Source organism: Canis lupus, chromosome 5, assembly GCF_048164855.1.
Source record: "Canis lupus baileyi chromosome 5, mCanLup2.hap1, whole genome shotgun sequence".
Taxonomy (NCBI): Eukaryota; Metazoa; Chordata; class Mammalia; order Carnivora; family Canidae; genus Canis; species Canis lupus.
In genome coordinates, this window is record NC_132842.1 from 46,507,323 (window position 1) to 46,533,657 (window position 26,335).

The following is a 26,335-nucleotide window of genomic DNA, read 5'->3' on the forward strand; positions in this document are numbered from 1 at the left end:
CATCCTTTCTCTCCCAGGAACAGCAACTACCTTCCTGTTTCTTTCGTTTTGTGTCCTGAGAACTTACTGGCTGAACCATAATTTAACGCATGCTATTCCTATACTGCTTTCTTCTCCATATTTCAGGTAATAGGATTCTTGAGGAGTGGAGAGGACAGACTGCAGTTGTAATCACCTCTAGCCTTTTTTTTTTTTTAAGTTTAATTGTAATGAAGAGCAAACTAAGGAAGGAAGGAGAGAGGAGTCTCTAGAGGCCAGTGGAGAGAGCATCCCCAGGTTCAGGAGGAGAGTCCTGGTGGTTTGTAGCCATTGGTTGGGTCATAATGAGACATCAGAAGAACAGGCTCTTTTTAGACACAAAAACTACATAGTGAGTTGAAGGAAGTAGGGCCCCAAACCAGGGTTCCCAGCCTCAGTGTGTATTGCTGGTTTATCACACGCACGAGGAGGAGGCAAAGCACCTGCAGACTATGAAGAACCACAGAGGTCAGGTGCTCAGGCCCTGGAGAGGAGGGCTGCTTTACCTTGGGCGGGAGGGGGATGTGCTGATGACAGCAGAGATGGAAATTCCCAACACCCCAGGAAGACACAGAGCCCAAATTAATTAATTTAAATGAAATGAAGTAGGAAGGATTTTCTGCTCACTCAAGCCCATGGATTAATATTCAAAGCACATTAATATTAAAGCGTTCAGTTTGACACTGAGTCTTTGGAGACAGATGAGCAGCTGTAGGGAAAATGCCCAAATTCATATCAGAAAGCCAGGAAAGCATGGGGGGGCGGGTACTTTGAAACAAGGCTCTGTGGGCAAGCATGTCCCCACTGCTGGGGGAGCTCCCTGGAGGTCAGAAGTAGGTCCCTCTGCCTCCCTACCCCCAAAGGGTAATGTTTTGCTGTTTTAGGTTCAAAGCTAAGTAGCTGAGTAAATGTCTCCAGGTGAAAGCCCTAAAAGCAGATGAGCTCACAACACCCACAAATTGACCTCAGTCTGTTTGGGGCCACAAGTAGGGAAAGAAGGCAGTTGGTTGTTTGGGTTCCACAGTCTCACATTGGGACCACTGGTGCTGAAGGACCTGGGTTAAATCAAGAATTCCCTGAAGGCTTGAATCAGGCACCTTTTGGTTATAGTCACTGTCATTCTTCACTTTAGTGGGAGGAAATTAGTGGGGAGCTAAGCATATCATTCTATTTAGTTACCCTTACTCTATTAAGTTTTGGGGGTTATCTGAGGATTACATTTTTGCTGGAATTTTTACCCTCCTTATCACAAAAAAAATGGATTTTTACTTTTGTCAGGCTGAAAAAAAAATTTTGTGAGGAAGCGGCAAGCAGAGATTTTGGTTAGCAGGAAGATAAAAAACTCTAAACACTTTATTTAGCTGGGATCTTAGCAAGCTCAAAAACAACAACCAGAAATATTTTTATGGAACCAACTTAACAAATTCTCTAAGACCCCAAAATGTCTTATCGGATTGAATTACATCCAGTATCAGTTTGGTGGATATATTCAACAAATATTAAACACTTACTGTTCACAAGGCAGGTTTTGGGTGTAAACAGACCCATGGAGCTATGTTCTGGTGGGAGAGACAGACACTGGACAAATACGCAGGTATATATGTCAATCTGTAGTAAGCATTATAAAGGAAATTAAAACAGGGTAAGAGATGAAGAGGAACAGGGGAGGGTGGCTTTCCTTCCATTTCCCCTGAGCTCTCAAGCTCATTGGTACATCAGGACTTTCGCAAGTGGTTTCTCTTCTGGACCCCCTTCCTCTTCCTATCCACTCTTCCTTCTTGCCGGGGTACCTCTTGCTGCGCCTCAGCGCTCGGCCCCAAATCCCCCAAATCGTTTTAAGGAAGCCTTCTTTGGCCCTCCAGAAGAGATCAAGTTCGGGTTCCCAGAGGGGCTTCATTCATACTAAGTACTTAAATGTTGACACGCGTTGGAAGTGTTTGATGCCTGTGTCCCTTCCAGGGCATGAGCCCAGGAGAGCAGAAACTGTATCTTGTTCTCTGCTGAAATCTTAGGACCTTGTCATTGGTGGAGTAAGTACTGACCCAACAGAGAACTGTTGAATGTCTGAGTCACTCGGTACACCCAAACGCTTCATTAAGCAGAGGAGAGCTCTTCACAGCCCTGTTTAGAAAACACCGCTTGATCTTACGGGCCATCTGAAGTGTTTGGGCTTATTTTCCTATAGCAAGGTGAACCTATCTAATTTATTTGGTTTCATTTGATGACGAGTGTTGGTACTAACTTACGTCACTATCCTCCTGTCCTTTCACGTCATCCGTCTTCATCACTCTTGGAAACTTGTGCTCACTGACCTACAATTTGAAATGAATAATCTTTTGTTTGTAAAAGATTGAGTCATAAATAGGCAGAATCAACCCATGCTTTTATTTTCATTGCATATAAAAATTTCATATGAAGGTATTGATGTACAGTACTATCCCCATGGGCTGTAAGAGAGGCTAAGAAACCACTAAAAGAATCATCATTTGTAATGCTCACACACAATTTACCACTCTGAAAACGTATCCTAAGAAATAAAATTAAAAACAACTAAAATCAGGATGTTTTTCATAATTATAGTGTCCCCTTTGTACTGTTTAAAACAAAAGTAATCAAATTCCTTTGGGCCAGGGCTGCTAAAATCTACAGTTTGTGTCAAAAAAATAGAATAAAATAACAGGAGGCTCATTTTTCCTAGAAAAAGGATCTCTCGCGAAGTCAAGTGCTCTGAGGGCTGGGCAAGAGTGGGAGGCAGTTTCCATACCACCCACTGGGAACTTTACATAGCTTTTGGGAGTTGGCCATCATGCCAAGGTTAATTTTTAAAATTCTAAAGCCATAGTTTTGCGGAAACAGATCCTAGAAAATGATCAATCACTTCTGCATGAATTGGCATCATACAAAAAATGTGTTTTATCTATGGATTTACATACATTATGGAGATTTGGTTGATCTTAGTTGAAAAATTCCAAGGTTAAAAAAAATGACCTTTTCCTATTACATATTCTCTTAACCTGACAGAAAGCTGATGAGTAAATGACTAACGAACATGTGTGACGGGTGGCTCTAGCTTTAAATCAAGTTCATTTGCCTATGCGCTTAAGAGGCCAAAAAGACTTTGTTATCACTGGACAATATATTTTCCCAAGTAGTGTTTGAAAGTAAAAACAAAACAAAACAAAACAAAAAACCATCAGATGTAACTAACTGAAGTAGCTCCTGATCAATGGATGGAGAAAAAAAGTCAAATGTGCAGTGCTGCTTCATGGCAAGAAGTGCTTAAAAGCTTGTATCTCAGAAGGGTCTCAAAATCTTCTAGCTATGGTCAGAAATCCAATTGGTTCAAAGCTTGGATATAAAATGCCCAGCCCTAGTCCCCCCATTACCTTACTTTCATATGCAGCAAAACAGAAGAAAATATTGGTTAAAGTTAAGGCACAGCCCTGGGACCAAAGACCTGCAGCTATGTTTTTTAAATTTATATATCTTTATGTACTTTATAGTTTTCTTGAATCTTCCATAAACAAGCTCTAAGGTGACAAGACTATATTACAGGAGAAAAGAAAATGTACAAGGAATATGTATACACACCATTCATTCTCTCACCAAGAGTTTCCAAATATATCAACACCATCCCATCACGGGATGATGTTTTAATAAGAACTGATAATTTACAATTAACATTACAGTATGTACATTACAATAAATACATGGTTGTAAACAGACAAACAAGACTGTATTACAGGTAAGGTCATTTGGTGAGAAAAAAATGCATGGCACAAAAAATAAATAATGCATTCAAAAATTATCATAAAGCTTTCTGTAAAATCCATTTCATTCAAGTTTTTTTTCCTTGTCTGCAATTTGTTCTATCTACATTATTTTCTTGTGAATTTTAAGTGATGTTAAGAGAAAATAAAACAGCATTATTGTGTTTAGTAACTTGCAAGCTGAAATGTACTGGTTTTATGCAAACTTGGACATTTTTTCCCCATACAGTACCCAGATATTGCATTTTCTTATGGCATTTTAGGAAATGTAAAGCCACTTATACAAGGATGTTCTTTTTAAAGCCATGTATAATTCTGAAGCACACTTTGGCGAGAGAGAAGGAAAGAGAAAGAAGGGAGAGGATAAGCAGATTGTACAGTGCATTAGTCCCTGTCTCCTGGATATTATGTATGCCTTTTCTACAATTTGATTGTCCGTCGGTGAGTATCTTCACAACATGTGACCATTATAAACCAACAAATTGAAAAATAAACAACAAACAAACCCCAAAACACCTCTCTGTTTTTCAATGCAGTTACAGATCCTTTCGGATCTGGATTTGTGATATATTGCTATTTTAATTTTTCTTCTATTATTAAGACTTTAGGCACTCTGTGGGGGGTAATACCAAGCATTAGTGAGAGGAGGGAATGACAGTATTTTGGATAAAGGAATAAACTCTAGATTGTTTGCCTTTTCTTCTAGACCTCCATCGAGGACAAACAAAATTAAAACAAACGAGTTTCCAAGTGTTCTTGTGAAACCACTTGGCTAAACATAGGACTTTATTTGAAAGACTACTGATCTTTTATTCAGGGAGGAGGGTGGAAATCTGATAATTAGTTTATTCTTGTTCGGCTTTAAGAACAGACCCGAGCTACATAATTTTTCTATCAAAGGTTCCCCTATGTATCTCGGGGTATTAGAATAGGGATGATCCTCAGCTTTGGGTCATTTCCCTGGCTGATGACTTAGTTATTCGCCCCCAGTAGGCATCTTGAGAAATCCCAAACATAAATGTTTTTCAGGGTTACAACTTTTCTTGACTTTTTATTTTCCATTTGGTCAGATATCTTTTTTTGGTCTCAATTTCAATTCTTGGATATCAATGTGAAAAATGAGAACTTCATAGAGAGAAGGTAAGTGCTTTATTAAGAGCTGAAATGGAAAGAGAGTACAAACTAAGTACCCCAGGATGCCAACTGGAGGTAAATACTGGGGAGCTATGTCAAAAATTATAACACAGTTCTTAAATGCAGCCAAGAATTATCTCTGTTACTTGGGTAGAATCTTCTTACCCAACCTAGTATTTCTGGGTGGCCTTATATTATTACCCGACCTCTGGTGCCATCGGCGTCAGCTTCTTTCCCTCTGTGCATTTCAAGTTCTCCTCTACAAGACATACTCATGGACCAATGATAATTGAGAAAGCAGTTTCTACACTACGTGGCTGTCCATTAAGGAAGAGTAGTTGCTACACTTAAAATCTCTTCTCAGTAATATTCCTCATTTAGTTCCTAATCCCATGGTGAAATCATGGAAACAAAAGAGCATTAGTTGTAGTGGTGTTTGTTAATATATTCTGCTAATATTGTTAAAATTCACCTAGCTAGCTGTTAACTTTTCTCTGTAAATCAAAGAGTAAAAGTTAGTCATATATATGGTCTCGTGGTTGAAATGAATGGTGACTCTAGCCTGACTACCCGCTTCTTTGCATCAGTCAGAATGGTGGTGATATATTTGATAAGACCACATCTAGTGAACATGGACAGAGGTTCAAACACACACTAAAGAATAAAGCAGCACAAGGGGAAAAGGCTTTTCTTAATACAATTGACTGTGAAAACAATAAAAATGAGCATAAAATGTGTGGGTTATTACAAAGACATGCACTTGTGAAATGAGGGTCTACTGACACAGCAAAAAGTTATCAGAAGACACTAAGTAGGAAAATATCTAAAAAAGACTGACCATTTTAGCTACTGGGTATTTATATATCTCTTACTTGCTTCAGACAACACCAACTGATGATCGTTTATGAGGCTTAAGACACATTAGACAGGATGCACATCAAAGTATTACAGAACAAATATTCACTCTGTACATCGTGAAAAAAAATGTCAGTGAGAGCAACTCTGCTTATCTGAAAAGATTGAAATGAAAGTAAATGAAGACCTACAAAAAAGGGTTTCCTGCAACATAAAGTTGGGTTTCGTTTTAAAATATGGAAGTCATTGGTATATAAAACCATGAATCACTACAAATTAGTTAATTGCTGTGAACTATAAGGTGCAAGTAAAATTCATAAATCAGATTTATCCAGTGTAGCACAGATTTGTACTGAAAACTTGCAAGTTACTCCTTAGAAAAAAATAACCAGTGGCAGATGAAGTTTTGAACATAGTTTTTTTAAATATAATACCTCAATACATTTAATAATAAAAGTAAGCTCTACAAAAAATCTGTTTTACATATCATACAAAATGTAGAGGTCAGTGCAGCTCATTGGACCGCACTGTTCAGTCACGTATCAGGAAGACTTGAAATTAGAAAATTATGCAGTTGCTGTGGCTCATCTTATCTTCCTCCTAGTAACAGATCTGTGCTGTGTCCTGTTCCTGACACATTCGTTGCTTCATCTGAGTTTGCTCTGTCTGTGTAATGCTTTCTTTCTGCTGAAAATATTGCAAACAAATTAAAAGTAAAGAAACCCCAAACCATATCAATGTTTGGGCTGCCCGATGAGCCACACTCCCTTGAAAACATTTTGGAGTTGATTTTTCTCTGCTTTGTCAGCTCTTACCAAGATGAAATCTTGTTAAAATGCTGTTCGTGAAGATGTTCCCCTTGCTCTGATGACATGGAGGTGAAAAAACTGGTTACAATATTCCTGAGCGCCAGACTGAGTAGTCAAGGTCAGTTTTGTTCAACAAACATCCTGGCAGATGACAGTGAGGTGTGACCATGGTTGTGGCATGTGACATGCACTTTGGAAACAATTTTTCTACTTAAATTAAAAAAAAAAAGAAAAGAAAAAAATTAAAAAGAAAAGGTGTGCCCTTCTTTGCACCGTTACGTGTCAGGAGAATGGTCTTCTATTACGCAGGCTTCGGGCTGGCTGTTTTCTTCTTCCCCTACTGTCTCCTCTTCCACTTGCTCATCAAGGGGGATCTCGGTAGACTCCGAGTCTTGAGTACAGAGGGTCTTGGAGTCACTGCAGCTAGTGTCTTCTTCAACCTGACTTCCACTGTCCTTTTCGGTGTCGGACTCGCCGTCCTCCTCTAAAGTTAGCTCAAATTGGAACTTCTCGGTTTGACCCTGCCTGCCTTCCTCCTGCTCATCTGGTGCCGGCGAGGGGCTCTGAGGAATTGTGCTCTGGTACCATTCACGATTGTCCTCCAAAGTGTCCAGAATGTCCTGGGCGTCAGGGTGCACGAGGTCTGCCCAAGTCTCCCAGAGAGGATGAACAATATAGTCTATGAAGCCCACCTGGTTTAAACAAAACAAAACAATTCCGATTTGAGTGTAAGACTTGGGACCGAGAAACAATGAAAAAGGTGAACTAGATCCTGCAAACGTACTTGATGGTGACAATTTATATCCATAAATATATATAATTTACATTAAAATACAAAATACAGAACATAGCCCACAAACACTGAGCAGAAGACTTCTAGCCTGAGTTTGGTATAATAGCCACTATTTGAGGCAACAGACCATATAAAAGTGTTGTCACTAGCTGGTGAAAATTAGCAAGAGCTCTTAGTTCAAGAGTATGTTTATGATGTAAAAAATACCTCTTTGTTTACACAGTTGGGCTTGGGCATTCAATCTGGACTTTATTTTAGAATGGCCAATTTATAAGTGAATCCAAGGTAACTGAAATCAGAACCAGGTACTCCATGCCTTCATATCACTGAATTCACTTATGAGTTCAGATGGCCCAACTTCTCTCTGGATGTATATACTATAGGAATATAGACGTAATGGATGAATATAGTGTCATGAGAAATGAATATATGACCGTATGAATAAAAATCAGAAGAATGACAGTTCCTTGGCTCATAAACACGAATGTGAAATTGAGCCTCTCAAAAACAAAGTCATTTGAAAGACCCAGTGAGATACTGCATGATGTGTATATGAAGTGATCAAATGTTCAGGCTGGAGTCTTGTTCGCTCTGCAAACTTTATGCTTAATGCGTCACCTGTGATTTTTCCACAGATGCATTGTGCTTGTCACACATAGGACTTATCTCCATGCCCCGCTCCCTCTCTCGGTCTCCTTGGCGGAAGAACTCCTCCATTATGCGGTCAGTCCACTGGCGATACAGCTGGAGAGGCTTTGTGGGGTTGCTCAGGTCTGCACAGTGCACCATATTCTGAAGGACCTATTAAAATAGACCAATGCTTTATTCAGCTGCTTCTTCTTCCCCCCCCCTTTTTTTTTTTTTTTTTTTTACTAGAAATTCACAGTGGGTGACTGTGACACTTAAAAATACATGTAGTGTAAGATTCCTTCCCAACAGCTCAACTATGATGTGTCTGTGTATGGTTCACACTTGTATTAATAGCCCCAGATAATGTCACTTCCACTGTACCTACATATCATGAGAAACTGTTTATGTGTGCCCATGGCTGATTAAATTCAAGCTGCTTAAGTATTGGCTTTGTGAGACATTGAGGGTTTTTTTTAAATGCATATGCAAATGAAAAGACAAAGAGATTTTTACTTGGTTAATTCTCACGACTAAGAATTTGGTTAAAAAATTCTGCTTATAATTACTAACATTATAAGCTGGAAGAAAGGAAACAAATCTTATCAAAGTTATACACAGACATATGTGTACACAAACACAGAACAAATTCAAATGATGCTTTACCTGAATCCTATCAGAATAATTATCCAGAAGAAGAACTCCAGAACTTGTCACTTTCTTAGTTTCAACCATAGTCTTCAAATCAGCCAGTAGATTCATGTGTTTTGACATGTCTGTTGCAAGAACCTTAAAAGAGTATTTCCGTAAATAACAAAGTCCAGGAGAAAGTCAGAATTTGCACATGAAAATGTTAACCCAAAACATGAATGAAATGGACGAACACTAAGGCATCTAATAACAGTAGTGAATGGAATTCTGTACTGCTCCTTCAGTCCGTCTCCTGTGCTTTGCTGTAGATTTTCTTGAAGCCCAGAGAAACATGTGCAATATACAGAAGGTCAGCAACCAGCAAACACTTGAAAAACGGGGACGATATCCCCACAGATAAGAAATCAGGCACATGTTCTGAAGTTTTTTTCCAGTCCTTAGACTAGAAAGTGGTACCTGGATTATGACCAAGTACTTCAACATTGCTCACAGAATACTTGAGAAACAGAATATTCTGGTTAATTTTCTGATCCAAGACAGATGATTTCTGCCTTTGTATGTACAAAGCTTAACAGTAAGTTTTTGATAACCAGAGGTTTGACTGTATCTTGTAACCACTGGGAATAATATGCATAAAGGAAAGTCATGGGTGTTTGTTAACAGCACTGTCTATTGACATAAACTTATTTTCCATTTTTGCTAGTGGAAAAAAATCCATTTGAACTAACTGCTTCTGTTAGTATTTCTCCCTGCCTGCCACCAGCCTGGAGAAATTCAGGTAATAAAACTAGAATGATGGTGGCAAGCTGTCACTATTCTTAACTCCAAACTGCTAGAAGGAGACAACCTATTACAGAACCTCACTGCCAGCAGCATGGGCAGCATCTTGAATGGAAGGGGCAACGTTAAGTTCTGAAACATGAGGTTCTCTTCCTGATACTCATCTCATTCTTAATCTTTAAAAAACCACTTGCACCACAACTCTCTTTCTTGCTTTATCAGCTACTTACGATGTCAATGACCATCTTCCTTAATGATTGTCTTTGCTTTTTGGTCAAATTCTGGAAAATATCACAGTTTTCTTCCTGAAGCAACTTAAAGCCCACGGCCAAATGATGGTTTTCCAAGACAGAAGAATCATTGTACATCAAGGCAAGTTCAGAGTCTTGAAAGAAAGGAGACAGAAGATAAGCAAAGCCATTTTTTCCTGAGTTTATGTCATTCTTCATATTCTGAGATACCTTGGTTTTAAGAGGAAATGCCCCCTCGACATCTCTGTTCACCTTACCATTACATGACACGACCCAGGAGGGAATACACTAGCTGCTGAATCTTGGGAGTGAATTCTAATGCTACTGACATGCAACAAGTCATTTCACTTCTGGACCTCAGCTGCCTCTTTTCTAAAGTGGAAGAAGAATTGGGCCAGATGTTCTTGAATGTCCCCTTTATATCTGCCACAGGTAGCTCCACAGGCAGTAGAACATGACATCATTTTTAACATCTGTAACATGTCAACAGCATAAGGTGGACCTCCTTCCCAACATTTTATAGAATATAAGGATGTGATTTAGGATTATACTCAAGAATAGTTTGGAACAAATGAACAAAGTTAGATTTGTTCACGCTGCTCTTGCTCATTTTCTTCCATAGCATAGCTTTGGAAGTTGAAGTTTTACTCATTTTTTCATGTTCTTTACAAGTATCACGGCAGTCACTATATACAGATATATTGTTCTTCCCACCTGTACACTCATGACTTCAAGTAGGTGTTCAGCTGCCTACATAACTCCATGGTGAAGATTCTGTTGCTCCCTATGACTGTCCCAGACCTCTGTATTTTAGGCAGTAAGATCCTGCCTCTTTCCTGCTTCCTGTAAACAGGAGATCCAACTCTATAAGGTAGTCATTAAAAAAAAAATTGGTGCTTTATTCTTTATCCACTTAGGTCACTATAAAAACCCAAAGCACATATATTTGACTAATGCATGGGAAATATACATTCATTTTCAAGAAAGTATTATCCAATGCTACTCAATGACTATTTTAAAGGAACTAGGAAGGAGAAGAAAGGTTCAAGTCTTAGTTCTACTGTGAAATCCTGTGAATTTACCAGTAGTATAGAAATAGGAATTTACACATCTAAATATTTGCTCTCAAACTACAAGAACAGAGTGGTCTAGAGTACTAAGGAGTGAGTACAGGTATTTACAGCCTCTTTGGGGAGGATAAAACAGTGGTGTTCATTTATTCATTCAGAAAGTATTTGGTCAAGTCTGACTTTTGGTCTCTGAAGGCTTCTAACTGTGAACATTTATCTATAGATGGTTAAACATACAGAAATAAAAATAACACTACATCTTAGGATCTTAGCATCTGGTATTATTGTTTCTATAGTAGAATCTTATTAAATACATATTGGAAGGCAAATGTCTTCTCACAGGTCAAAAAATGCCCAGTTAAACTCTAGGGTTTTTGTAAGGCCATAAATCTGCATATAGACAGGGGGCCTTAATACATGAACTGACTCAGGCTTACAAAAACACAGACTGGTTTATATACCTCATGAAGAAAGAAGAAAGCAAATAAGGCTGTGGAGCCTGCAGAAAAACAAGGTGAGGAGTTGCTACTTCAAGGAGGAGGGTGATCTGTGGCACGGATACTATAACAGAGTCTCAATTCTTTTTTTTTTTTTTTTTTTAAGCTTTTATTCATTCATGAGAGAGACACAGAGAGAGGCAGACATAGGCAGAGGGAGAAGCAGGCTCCCTGCAGGGAACCTGATGCAGGACTCGATCCCAGGACCTAGGGATCACACTCTGAGCCAAAGGCAGACGCTCAACCACTGAGCCACCCAGGTGCCCCCAAAGAATCTCAATTCTCATCAATGGAAGGATGCCCCTGCACACACAGGGTGGTCTGAGAGCCCTGAGCATGCCTCCCTTGGGAAGCTGTTGGCTCCTGACATTTACTAAGAATCCAGACTGGCCAGAAAGGTGATGAAAAGATTGCTTATGAGTGGGTCTCCTTTGCCTCTCTTAGTTTTGGGGCTGTTAACAGGAAGATGGTGAAGAACACTGATTTTTAAATGAACACATGGTAGCATTTAAGCAATTGAATATCAAGGTAGTCACTGAACTTTCTACTCTTCTTTGGGGCTGAAGGCATGTGGACACAAAACTACGGGAGGTAAGATTCTGCATTTCCGGGAAATTTTTCTCCAAATGTGCTACCGCAGCACTTCTACTGAGTCCTTGAGGGTACAGAAATCATCAGAAAGTTGCCTTCATACTCTGTTCTAAGGTACAGTAGCACAGAGGTGGAGAGAGGGTGTGGGGTGAGAAAGAGTTTATAGAACATTTCTGTTGAAACCTGTTCGTCTTCAAGGCCCAGTATAAGTCACTGCTTGCATGAAGCCCTTCATGATTACCACAGGCAGAAGTGCTCACTTTCTGCTGCAAAGTCCTTTATACTCTGTACCACTGATTTGGTACTGATCACATTCCACCTGATTTGTCATGGTCTCTGTATACGTCCTTAACAATCTCTTCCAAAGATCTCCCAACCCACTGAGAGACTTAAGACCACCCTATTATAAAATGAAAAGTTATTCACGTAATGTGCATGGTTGTCTGGTTTCTCCTTGAAATGGGAAAGGGAAGTGGTAGTTGTACTATCTAGTTGCCAAGGACAAAGATTAAAACGGGCTCACTGCCTCAATCCATTATCTCCCTATGCCAATAACCTGCCTTACTTTTCTCCACCAAACTAGTCCCAGCTGATACTCATGTGTTACAGTCTATTCTCTTCCAGCATAATGCAAGCTCTTCAGAGCCAGGCCATTATCTTGCTCACCCATATATTCCTAATGCCTAGAACACTGTTTGGCACAGAGTAGGCTCTCAATATTTTTTTGTTGAATAAAATGACAATCTCTGTAGTATTTCTATATAATCACATTTGATAAAAATGAATTTATTCATATTTTGAAAGTGTAAGATTTATGCAGAAAAATAACATTCTATATATAGTCCACAGATGCAGCTATGGAAAGCTTATTTTAAAATGAGACTAGAGAAATCAAGCAGTGTGTATACTGGTAGCTAAATCCAGCTCTACTTTAATATAGTGAAATGTCTCTGCTCTTGGAAATCAGAGCTGTATGCTTTGAACACATGACCAATGTGAGTAAATCTTTTTCCCTAAAATTTAGGCATCTTTGCTATAAACAAAAATTACTTGGTTTCCAAGTAAAATTTAATACTATATATACTCTGTACTTTTGACAGTGCTTTATTGTTTTGAATAATATTGCTGTGAAGTCAAATGCTCTTTCTTATGATAAATACTCTCCCTTTATGATGCTTTTTTATGGGTTTATTTACATGTACTGTCCTTGAAAAAGACTTACACAGCTTCCTACCCTGGAATTTCAACTTCTTAAAATCCTATTCAGGTTCCCCTCCTCCCCCCAAATAACTCACAAAACTTAACCAACTCTGCCCAGTAGAAATTATGTCTCTGTTTTCAAAACCTCCAGCATGCTTACCATGAATAACATAATACCAATCATCTGGCACCTACCTACAAGTGGAACAGGTAATGGAAAGTACTATCACAACTAAGAAGCTAAGCTGTGCCTAGAGTGGGAAGTAGCCTGGTGAGCTCCAGAACCCTTCTACCAGAGGGGGCCATGCCCTCTCACTGCACCTCTACAGCCTCCTTAAAATAGGACAGGTGACCTCTCAACTTTGGGTTTGTAAATGTGATTACTGGAAGTCTTTAGACTTCTCTCTTAAAAGAAACAGATTCAACCTTCGGCTTTGGACAAGTTGGCAGGACCAGCTCCGAGGTAAAAGAGCTGAGAGTGTGTGCTAAACCTAATCACTGAGACTCAATCCATGAAAAAAAAACAGAAAACATACCTTAAATGTCTATAAAGAAAAGGGGGAGGGGTTGCTGCCAAAAAAAATAATAACATAAAAAATTTTGATATGGTATTTCACAATGCTATTTGTTACTAGTTTACAAGTTCTGAGAGGGACTTCTTTAGAGAATGCTGTTAAGTTAAAACTTCCTAATGTCACTGGTTACTCATTAACCTCTTCGGTGTCCTGAAATAAAATGCCTGCCTGCCGACATGACCCCTAGTCAAAAGCGAACCAAGGCAGTGATTTCTCATAATGACCAGGGGCCCTGATCAACCCTGGGATACTTTCCTGTATCAGGTGAATGATGCTGATTCACTCTCTCAGGAATAACACAGCCTTCTCACACCCCACCCTCAAGAAAACATTAGCAATCCAAAGCTGCTCTGGGAACAGTTAACTTCCCAACGTTGCTGAGGTCTCAGAGAAAGGAGATCATCAAACTATCACTGAATAACAAAAGTACTTCCAGAAGCTGGATGAATTACCCTTCCACCTCAGGCAGGTCATCAGCAAAATGACCTTCAACAGATGCCGGAAGCCACTGTCACTGAATTTATAATTATCCCCTAAATTTGTTCATCATCTATCTCAGACAGACTCAAACTTTGGAGAGCATCAGATTCATTTTTGGATAGAGGCCTTGCTAGCTTAAATTTCAGACTCCATGGGTACACTAATGCCTGCCATAGTCCAGCGCCAGCCTAAATCCATCTGACCTTAGGGGGTTCACAAGAGAGAATCATAGATCAGGTTCTCATTTTTCTTAAAAAAAAAAAAAAAAGACTATGAGAGTACTTGGAAATAGTGACTTATTGTGAGTTATTTTAATCTATCCTCTAATCACAATTGTAATGTTACAGTAAGAGAACACACAATACTGTATAGAGAGTAAAATGCAAAGATAACACACCAGTCTTTATTTCTGGTGTTAATTTAAAGAAAAAAAAATGTGCACTTTTTTTTTAAGGCAGACATTAAAACAAAATTTTAATATATTTCTTAAAAACTTGTAAAATTAGGAACATAACAAGACATGCATAAGAATCAAAATAATAAATTAGGTCAGGTTTAGGAAAAGTGCATACAGCACACTGTACTATATGACCTCTCTACTCTTCTCAGGTCCACCCTAAGCCCTGATACTGTAAACTCCTACAGTTGCATCTGATGTATATAAATATTTACGTGTTAATATTTAGTAGTGCCTAGATGACTCTTGAAAGCACCCCATTATAGGTTCTCATAAGATAGCTGGAACATTGTGATGTTAGCCTCTGTCCAATCCTGGGTAAATAAGTTCATAAATCAAACTTCTAAAATGTACTTGAGTAACCACACCTCTCAGGAAATCCATGACTTTCCCAACCTCCTACATATAAAATGAGTCACTAAGGTGCATTTTGTTATAGAATAGTCCAGAGGCGACTGAGATATAAAAAATGGATGTAAATAATATTAGAGATCTAAGTTAAACCTCTCTAAGTGATGCTACATTTAAATTGCCTCTTTAAATCTGGCTATAGCAAAGTACTGAGAATAAAAGGGGAATGAAAAGACACTGCAGAGTTTGACTTCTTTAGTCACTAGAAGGCTGTTATCCACAAATGCATAGCAAAAAAGGGCAGATTTTTAATAGATATAAGAAATTCTTTAGCAGGGTGCCTGGGTGGCTCAGTCAGTTGAGCATCTGCCTTTGGCTTGGGTCATGATCTCAGGGTCCTGGGATCCAGCCCTCCTGAAACGGGCTCCCTGATTGGTGGGGAGTCTGCTTCTCCCTCTCCCTCTGCCCCTTCACTTCTCTCTCTTGCTGTCTCTCAAATAAATAAATAAAATCTAAAAAAAATAATTTAACAACTTTGCATTTGTTTTTTTTTGTATGTAAATGTGAATTTATAACATTAATCTGCCATAGTGGGAGGAAATTAAATAAGAGTACATTTAAATCATTTACCAATTAACTTCAAGTATCAAAAGAATAGAAATTCTGTAAAATTAAAACCTCTGCAAAGGCATAGCTCAAGCACTGCCTAAACATTCTCTGAAGCTGTGTGTCAGAGAATGCTCCAAATTAAACAATCTCTACCACTCCTATTTCCAAATTCAGTAATGTCTTTTTTTAAATAAAGATTTTATTTATTTATTTGAGAGAGAGAGTAGGCAAGCACATGCATAAGTTGAGGGGTGGGTCTGGAATGGGGGTAAGGAGAAGCAGACTCTTCCCTGAGCAAGGAGCCTGAGGCTCCATCCCAAAACCCTGAGATCATGACCTGAGGTCAAAGGCAGTTGCTTAACTGACTGAGCCACCCAGGTGCCCAGTGCTGACTTATTTGATGAAATGTCTTGGGTATGAAAAAATTTTATAGTTAAAAATATTTAAATAGGGATCCCTGGGTGGCGCAGCGGTTTAGCGCCTGCCTTTGGCCCAGGGCGCGATCCTGGAGACCCTGGATCGAATCCCAGGTCGGGCTCCAGGTGCATGGAGCCTGCTTCTCCCTCTGCCTATGTCTCTGCCTCTCTCTCTCTCTCTCTGTGACTATCATAAATAAATAAAAAAAATTAAAAAAAAATATTTAAATAAAAGAGAAATCAAAAGAGATAACCAAAGAGATGTTCCTATTGCCCTCAACAGAAGATGCAAAAAGGAAAGAACAGACCTGGGCATGGTGGTATAGGAGGAAAGAGTAATCATAGCCTCTGAAGAAGATTAAATGACAACCTCCCACAAAGTGAGGAAGTTTTAACATTAATTCTGATAACTCTTCCTGTTTTTATTTAAAACTTTAGGGACAATATAACTATCTAAATCTTTCTGCAAACTTTCACTTTTGATTACCCATGTCTACTAACATATTATTTCTAAAGAAGTACTGGAATACATATTTTTCAAACAACATAATCCTCATGGGATAGAATGATAATTTTCAGAGCTAGGTTATATTAACAAACACTATCAATAAAATGTTCATTTACATGTCCCAAAAGAACATTACGGATCTGGAAACACCCATATTTATAAAGATTCTCAGTCATTCTAAAACTTACAAAGGAAAAATTTTTTTTTTTTTTAAATTATTTTTATTTATTTATGTTAGTCACAGAGAGAGAGAGAGAGAGGCAGAGACACAGGCAGAGGGAGAAGCAGGCTCCATACACCGGGAGCCCGACGTGGGATTCGATTCCGGGTCTCCAGGATCGCGCCCTGGGCCAAAGGCAGCCGCTAAACCGCTGCGCCACCCATGAATCCCGGAAAAATTTTCTTGCAAAAATAAACAAACTTCACTCACTTGTATTGATCAGAAACTGATTTGACACACCAGGATGATCTACATCATGTATTGCACTGGCAAAAATTGCTGCAAGAATCTCCAAATCTGTAAACACAGCCTGTAAAATCAGACAATATATATAACATTATTATTCTGTAATAATACAATGAAAGATATATACAAATGCAAAATTACTTCCTAGAATTTGTTGGAAAACAAAATGAAGCTTCAAAATATTTAATAGTTTATTTTACAAGTATTTAAGATGTTTAAGGATGTCCTGAAAATGTACATAAAATTAATGACATGACCAATTATTTTTCTTCATTCAAACCAGGGACTGTCAATCTTAGTAGAATTGATATTTGGGGCCAGATTGTTCTTTGTTGTGGGAGGCTATCCTGTGCACCATAGTATTGGGATCCCTGGCCTGAAGCATGAGATGTCAGAAGAATCTGTCTCCAAGCTGTGACAGATGACGATGTCTTGGAGGGGGGGGGGAATGTCAAGGCAGTCAAAGCAGGAGGAAAGGGGAGGAACCACCCCCAGCTGAGAATCACTCATTCAGATGATGAGGTATTAATACAATTTTATAATGAAAACAATCTGAACTATAAAATATATTAGCAAGAGAATCTTTCCCCCAAATGATTAAGGAAATATTAATCGATAATAAATATTAATCAATAAATTGATTAATAAATATTTAATGGAACATCTTAAAATCTAAAATTAATCTGTTTCTTTTTTGAAAAATTATATGAAAAATATCACAGCACTGTCTATATTTTATATGTAATATCATCCTTTGAACTATAAATGCAAAAGGCAGTGAAACCATGAATTTTCTGCTCTGCACACACCCTTCAGTATAAAAGTTTAAGAAACGCTTGTGAGTAGCAGCAGGTTAGTGGTCTAAAAGTTTTAGAAATCAGATTTACCTCCAAGGCAGGTGTAGATAACAGCACATGTGTTGACTGGACCACATCTGCAGCATGAATATTGTTGTGGTAGGCCACATCAGCATGGTAATGGTCTTCCAGGGTCATAAGGTATGTAATTAAAGTGTCTACTGGAATTTTAAATGTTTTTAACAAATCCCGTTCCTATAGGAAAGGAAATCCTTTTAACATTTTGCTTTCACATAAAAAACATTTTCCACAGAGTGTGTTAACAGAAAAATCACACCAGTGTCACTTATGGATAACCCAGAAATAGAAATAGCACTCTTGGGAGTGTCTAGCAAGGGAAATGGAACCCTTTGAGAATATCTAGGGACTTTGGGAGACAAAGCCAGGATAGGATGGTCCTTCTGGGGCACCACATTGCTTTCCTCAAGATGAACTCAGGAATGAGCTGCCAACTATAAAAGTGTCTGTGTCTCATAATCGTGAAGGCAGTTTCAGTCCAACACCATTGACTTAGCTAATGGATCACACCATGTGAAACTAAACATTTTCTCTAGGGCTAGAATATGCCATGCCAGTCACAAGGTGTCTACAGCCTCAACTTCTCATTTGTATCCTAAACCTGAGCTGGAGCAAAAGCTCAACAAGAGCAGAAGAAGAGATAGAAGAGAGCAATACAAAAAATAGCAATTGAAGAAAATATATTCTAAGGTTAGTTAGCAAGAGGCTTATTCATTTTTAAGCTAGTACCACTCTATGCAAATCAGAGTCATGTAGATGATTTTTAAATTCTTTTTTAAATGGATTGCTTCAATTTTCTCACAGGACTTCTTCTTAAATGGGAAAAAAATAACAAAATTGGTTTAGCTGTATTTGACCCACACTCCAACCTTTGTTATCATCTATCTGTCCCTTGGTAAAGGGGAAAATAAGAAAAAAGTATCAAAATAAGCAAAAGAGGATGAATAGTAAAGAAGATAAAACACAAATACATTTCATAGACGAGACATTACGTCATCATATAAAGGAAAGGTGATAGAACTTTACCACATTACCTGAAAAATAGTATGCATGATAACAGTCAAAGGCCGGTTACCAGACAGCTCTGCTATTCTGAAAACATGAAGACCCCATTTGTTCACATCTTCTAGTTCCTGGCGTTAGAGAAAGATTGAAAGAATTAGGAGGCAGAAGTAGAATATAACCAGTGAACACAGTTATTTAAACATTACTGACTTTAATAGAGTGTTAGGTTTAAAAAAAAGATTCAATTTGAGTGTAATGGATGTACCCTGTAAATACAGGCAAACTTTTAGGTAAACTCAATTAAATGCACTGAAAACTGAATAGTATCGCTTGACCTTATTATGCCTTTGACAATACAACATACTTAAATACTTGACTATCAATCTCAAAGTATTTCTTCAATACATAAAATCTATTTACAAAACCTTAACTATTCTCCGAAAACCCAAAAGATAGAAGACTTCTAACTCTTTAAGGTCAATCAAATGGAGCTACAAAAAAAAAGTAATGAACACATACACAAACTGTCTAAATTCACATATTAATAAAACCGAAATAATTTGTAAAGAGCTTTATAAAGTACTTTGCTACCTTGTAAAAAAAAAACAAAAAGACCCCACAAATTGATGAACTAGTCCTTCTACTTAAAAGAGAAAGAATCAAAACTCATTAAAAAGCTTCCCAATATATTATGATCATGATCCTTAAAATCATCTTACCTTGGCAAGGACATCCTCTTGTTCAGTTTTAACCCCAAACCTCGGGATGCTTGAATTCGTCAAACTGGAGCTATGCATCAACTTCTTGACCCCACTGATCTGAGACATTGGCCTTTTCTTTTTCTCCTTTTCCTTCTGAGTTGGAGAAGGAATTTCTACTTCATGCTGCTTATCTGAAGAAATATAGAAAAGTTTCTACATTTACTGTGAAGTCAACCTGAGTTGTTACTTTTAAATCATAACGTCAACAACCAGACAGGTTTTAATCAATCACTATATGCTCCAGAAAATGTTTCCAAGTAACACTTCTTCTAGAAAAGTATTTACAAGTTGATGTGGGCTTATTATGATACCTTCCAACACAAAATTGAGCAAATAAATCCCACTGCAAAATAATTAACATCAAATGTGTCAGGGGTTACTACTTGGATGGAATGTCTTAATTTTTTTTGGAAGACTTATGATAGATTCAGAAAAAGCAAAACATATTGGCTATTTCCACTGTTCATCAACTGTCTCTGTTTGAAATTCATTTGGTGGCTTAGAAACTGCTCTTGCCAACTAAGGATCCCAGTTTTTAAACCTATTTTCAAAAAGGAAGGAACTTCATATACAAGTATCATAAAAATAGCACTGGGTGAACCTAATGGCTTACTGAAGTGGGTCTAATGTAAGAACACAAACAATACATTTGAATGACTTACATTGTTTCTACAATTTTGTATTTTCCATACACTATAGTGAGATAATGGTTATGATATAACAAGGGGAGCACATGAAATCTCCAGTATCATCTGGTAAGTAACTGTCAGATTCAATTGTTGTTTTCAAGTAAAAGACATAAGACACCTCAGTATATTCATCAACTATTTCAAGGCAGTGAATTCCTAACTCATCCTTGCACAAGCATGTGTTCAATAAATGTCTCTTTGGCGAAAGTACTAGTTACGTATTAGAGCAATATTGTTTTGAAAGTAAATTCAAACCAAGGATACGTTCACATTATTGACTTTCACTAAATGAATGTTCATTCTGTGGATAGGGAGTGGGTGGTGTCCCAGTACACTACACTGTCAACTATTAACACCAGCATGCTTTTCTTTAGTGGTTGTATTATATCTGCCTCAGTCTACCAGGCGTGGTGTTCATCAGACTATAACTCATTGATGGCAGGGACCATTTGTAATTTACCATTACGAAATGCCCAGCAAAGTCTGGAATTTAACAAGAATTTGTTAAATGAATGCATAGATCTAAAACATTTTATGGTTTAGTGCTTTGGAAAAACTGGCAACCTACAACTTTAATCCAGGGAATCCCTAACACCCTGAATAAAGCTAAAAGATAAAAAATGTACTTTGTCCCCTTAGAGTCCAAAGTTTAGAGGCTTAGACACTCAAATTATCAACAGGATGAATGAAAACAAATGGTTTCCAAAATGAGCTGGTGCCCCAATCTACCTGGGGTGCCCCAAAAACAAATTCAAAAAGAAAACTTTAAAATTGCATTTAAATTATTATTCTCACCTAAGAATGTATTTGATATATACTCTGACACTTGATTTCCAGACCGACTCATTTCCGAGAGATGGGTGAGTTCCCGATTAAGCATCCTTTTAAACTGAAAAACAGAAAAATAAAATGAAGTAACTTAAGAGGAAAATACAAGTGAGGTAACATAACAATACTGTAAGATACAGAAAACATGCCCATGAATTTTTAAATTGTCCTGACAGTTTAGATCAGTGACATCAAACAGAACTTTCTACAATGTTGGAAAGTTCTAGAATCTGAGCTGTCTGTTACTGTAGCCACTAGACACATGTGGCTATCAAACACTTGAAATGTGGCTAATGAAAATGACGAGCTGAATTTTAAGTTTTATTTAATTTCATTTTAAATTTAAATAGCCACATGTGGCTGGTGGCTACTATATTGCACAACACAGATTTAGACACTCAATGACAATTAAGAAGAAAAAAAGGAATAAAAAATTAAAGTATATTATTAGTATTTAGAGAAGGAAAAAAACCCTAATTTATAGGCACACAATATATGTGCTGCCACACAATAGAACACTATGTATCAATTAATTTGTCATTTGCAGAAATGAATATGTATACTGGTCAGAGGTTAAAATGTTGTTTGTTACCCCAAAGCAAAAATGAATACATTTATTTAAGTACTCTTTCAGAACAATGAAAGTAAAATATTTGAATAGATACTATATAATTTTTCCTTTTTAAAGTTTTTTTCCAAATAGAAGGTATAAGATTTTTTGTTTCTCAGCATCCATGGGATTTAGCAATCCATTTCTCTCAAGTCACATAAATACACAACAGGTCAATTTTCAATACTCAACTTCATTACTTCACAATTTATTTTACCATGCCATGGTGCCCATTTTATCCTAAGAAACACTGGGATTGGGATCCCTGGGTGGCGCAGCGGGTTGGCGCCTGCCTTTGGCCTAGGGCATGATCCTGGAGACCCAGGATCGATTCCCACATCGGGCTCCCGGTGCATGGAGCCTGCTTCTCTCTGCCTGTGTCTCTGCCTCTCTTTCTCTCTCTGTGACTATCATAAATAAATAAAAATTAAAAAAAATATTTAAAAAAAAACAAAAAACAAAAAAACACTGGGATTATCTCATAACCAAAACATGGCATTACCCAAATCCAAGATTCTCCAAGACTTTGTTTTTCCATCCATCACCTGTTTCTTACCATGTTTTCTTGATTCCCAAAATAGCCAAAATGGTCCTTTAAGTAAGTCTTAATATTTCTCTTAATATACAGAAACAGTATTTTTTCCCGTTACATAGATTACTATTAGATACTTGATCAAAAAAAGTCAAATACATTTTACTCTAATGTTCAGTAGCGTTTAGAATTTTAAATTTCACCATAAATTCTCATTTAAGTCTGGGGAAAAGAGAGTAGTGAATTTACCATTAAGTAATGTTTGAAATATAATTTCTAACTCAGTATTTAATTATTAGTTTATTAGATTTTAAGAAAAAATCCTACTTCTCTGGATAATTCATACCAAGGTGTCTTAACTCAAGATAATTTGGCAAATCACTTCCAAAGTCAATCTTCTCGACCATTTAGATTAGGTATAGGAATTTATCACAAAGTACTGAAGGGGATCAATAAAAACATTTCAACAGACTGCTGGATATAAGAAATGTGCATTAGCATTCTCCTGCAGCCAAAACTGAAGAACTGGCCATAAGCAATAATAATTTTTCTGGCTGCTAATTTATAGGTCTAGGGAGCTTATTCTCACTCAAACTCACGACATAAAATTCATTTTTTTAATTCATGTTTTTCAATAACTTTTCTCTGATTATAAAATGCATACACGATACAGAAAATCTTGAAAGCTATATAGAAAAAAATAGAAATCATGAAATTCCCAATGCTCAGAGTAACCATTGATAATTACCTATATTTCCATCTATGTCTTTTTTCCCACCATGTTTGTATGTATTTTAAATTGGCATCATGCAGTATAAAAAACACAGGCTGCTGCTTCTTTTCATTCAGTATTATACAATATGATCAGCTGGGAAAAATTTGGGCCTCCTAAGAATACTTATGAAGACATTTATAATAGTGTTCAAAACACCTTCTGTCCATTTTTCATAGTTATATTGAGTAAAGTTACAAGCTATTAAGCAACTAAATGAGCTAATAGAAAGTATCTTGTATTTTGCCTGGCACATAGCAGGTGCTTAATATTGAGTTCCTTTTCTCTCCCAGTTCCCTGGGCCTTTTATAGGGATAGCTGATTTTTATCATTGCAGGACAAATTGATGGAAGATCTGACTATAGTTATGCCCACACACACACACAAAATATATATACGTGTGTGTGTGTGTGTGTGTGTGTGTGTATCTAGCTCCACTACCCATTCCAAAAAATAATTTAGGATATTATTCACACAGGAGATGATAGCCATCCTTCAAAATTATAACAATAAAATATATGTGTATATAACAAGAATACAATGAGCAAGGCCCAAAAGTAAGTAAATCCTTAACAAATGAAATTTACTCTTGGAAAAATCTACTCTTTAGGCAAAATGAGATCAAAAGACACTCTGCTAAACATTTAAAACATATATTGAGTGAAATATCTCTGCAACCTGAAATTGTCCTATGAACTAAAAGAACTGCCTGGTCATGACAAAAATGTGTTTTGGGGAGGGCGGGGCATGCTCCGCAAGGCTTTCAGTCACTCCTAGCCCCTTGTCAGTCTATATATATAGCAGCTGCTGTCCATCTGCCCTCCATGCATTTATCTCCATGTAACTAAAAAATGATATAAGCTTGAAGGGTAGGGGAGGGTGCAATTGGAAAAGTTAGATAGGGACCCAGTTTTACCATAAAACTACCTTCTAGCTTGGAAGCAATCTATTATGTGGAATATGTGTCATATGCTCAGCAGAAAAATTGCATGGTACCTGCAGATATGCAACACAAATTCTTGGATTCTCTGGAATAATATAAACACCCAGTCAATATACAGATAACTGAGGCAAAAAAAAAAAAAATGCCAATGAAAGGAAATCTATTCTACAAACTGAGAAATTACAGGTTGCACATGTACTGAATATAACTGTCCATATACATATATCCCAGACTACCCTTATGCTTTTGTTCAAAACCCAGAAGTGTGGGGTGGAGAAACCCTTCAGTGCACACCCATATCCCTGCCAAGGTTTGTCAGGTGCTCTAAGAAAGGCAACATTTCCTCTTAACATGATTAGAAGGGACAGTATTTTAAGCAGTCCTCTTTCTTCCCAAGGAAAAGGGTGTGGGAGATTTCTTAAAGACAATTTTCAAAGAGTCAATTAAGTGATAACATAAGAGCATTTTTCAAAAGGAATTAAAATTGCTTCCCTTTCTTGCTGTTGATATAAAACTTCCAGGGAAGCTAAAATAATAACCACAAAAATTATGATCGGTGCTTTCTCAACTGGTCTTACAGTATGATTTTGGGAGTGTAGAGCTGGCTGTGCTAAAGAACAAGACACTAAAACAATTCAATAATCATTTAAAAATGTAAGTGTGGAGTTTCTCTCATTTAAGGTAACTACATATCATTTATTAGGATAACTTTACCAAATTATGAGAGGAAAATGATTAGAAAAGGTAATAAAATGTTTTTCCTAGAACACTGAACAGTCCTCAATTTACAGGTTTAGAAGAGATAAAATACAGAATTATTTAAGGAAAAAAAACCGGTTGCAAGATACAGAACAATTTAATTGAGCATTTAGATATCTTAAAAGGTGACCTCTAAATACTTTGTTGATGAATTATTCTGATAGTTTTTGGTCTAAATAGTATGAAATAATATATGGGATTATTGTGCCAACAATGAAAAAATGGGAATATTTAAGTCAATGCTTTCAAATCCTTTGTTCTCATTATGCATCAGAATGTCTGCGTGCACCATGTGAAGCATAAAGGAAAGTGAAAATGCAGTTGAAATAAATTCTGTATTTCCCTTTTTAATCTCCCATTTTCCAATTTATGTTCTACATTTAATGAAGCAAAATTAAATAATAAAATAAAATAAGAATATTCTTATATATAATCGCTGTATGCCAATATCCTAGGTACATTTTACATTCTCCTAGTATACACTTTAGAAGGTGGTAAAGGTCAAACATTAAGAAAACGCTTACCCCCCACCTCATCCCTGACCCTGGTCAATATTCTGCTAAAAATCATTTGAATATGCTACACTGTGATATATCACAAGTTTAGTAGATATCAGCATGAAAAGCCAAAATACATTGGCTGTATAAAAATAAATCTGTCAAAATGCCCTTCTTAGGTGTTTTTAGCAGTATATTATTAAAACATAAACAAGGTTGATCAGCAAAAATTTTCCTCAAAAATATAAGCTCTCTAATTCCTTATTTAGATTCTTGGAAGTGTTGTTCATAGTCATAATACAAATATGAAGCCCTTCAAAAACATATCAAATATGAGCTGCTAAAAACCAAGAGATGAGTTCTAGCGAGATTATGGGGTTTTCACTTATTACTTTCTATACTTTTCTGTACTAAAAAAAAAAAAAAAATCTTTTAAGCCAAAAGTGGCTAACAAAATTCAAATAATGGGAGTCTGAATATTTCAGAAACAACTAAAAAAATCTGGGCCATCCATCAATTTAAAAGTGGGGAATCATGACTCCTTGGACGATGAAAACTGAAATAAGTTTTCTTAGAATGCGAGAAAATCTCACAGCAAATAGGTTTATTTTCCTCTAAAAAGAAATAAAGAAATGAAAAATATTTCAGTCTGAGACTCCTTAAAGTAACATAAAAGGATTCTTAAAAATTATGTATTTTGATTGGCTCAAATGTTCCAGAATAGATTTTAAGTTCTGAAGTGATGCTTCATTTAGGACTGAAAAAGGTTTCTCTACCCATTTCTATTACAGAGATCAGATCCTGAAGCTAGTATTTCCATGAGGCATGCAAGAGGATGCCAACAGAACAGAATCTTAGGAAATTCAGTGTGTATCACTTCATTTCCTGACATTAACAAAAGTAGCAGTATCATCTGAACTTATAGATTTCTTCCAGTTTTACAAAAAGATAATCAAGTTTTCATTTTAATAATATATCACTTAAATAGTTAAGTAATGTCAATTTTTAATGTCATCTAGAGCTTTATATCCTAAGATGAAAAAAAAATACTCATCAGGTTAAAGTGGTATAGATTTTTTCAGAGTTAAAATTAATTTTCAAAAACTTTAAGTGCTACATATATACTGGAACCCATACACCAGTGCAAGTGGTTATT

General features: G+C 37.0%; 1 protein-coding gene across 48 annotated transcripts in view; it reads right to left on the reverse strand.

Annotated features, from left to right (window-relative positions):
• Window positions 1-2,380: 2,380 nt before the first annotated feature.
• Window positions 2,381-26,335, reverse strand: part of PDE4D (phosphodiesterase 4D) — a 1,448,272-nt gene continuing 1,424,317 nt past the window's right edge. For all 48 annotated transcript variants that reach the window (XM_072826549.1, XM_072826537.1, XM_072826539.1 and 45 more), the window contains 9 exons: window positions 21,034-21,127; window positions 19,508-19,680; window positions 18,818-18,916; window positions 17,796-17,960; window positions 16,873-16,972; window positions 9,668-9,822; window positions 8,673-8,795; window positions 7,998-8,180; window positions 2,381-7,278 (listed from right to left, as the gene is read on the reverse strand). In XM_072826549.1, coding sequence (XP_072682650.1) covers window positions 6,862-7,278; window positions 7,998-8,180; window positions 8,673-8,795; window positions 9,668-9,822; window positions 16,873-16,972; window positions 17,796-17,960; window positions 18,818-18,916; window positions 19,508-19,680; window positions 21,034-21,127 — 1,509 coding nt within the window. In that variant the 3' untranslated portion in view covers window positions 2,381-6,861. The remainder of the gene's footprint in view (window positions 7,279-7,997; window positions 8,181-8,672; window positions 8,796-9,667; window positions 9,823-16,872; window positions 16,973-17,795; window positions 17,961-18,817; window positions 18,917-19,507; window positions 19,681-21,033; window positions 21,128-26,335) is intronic.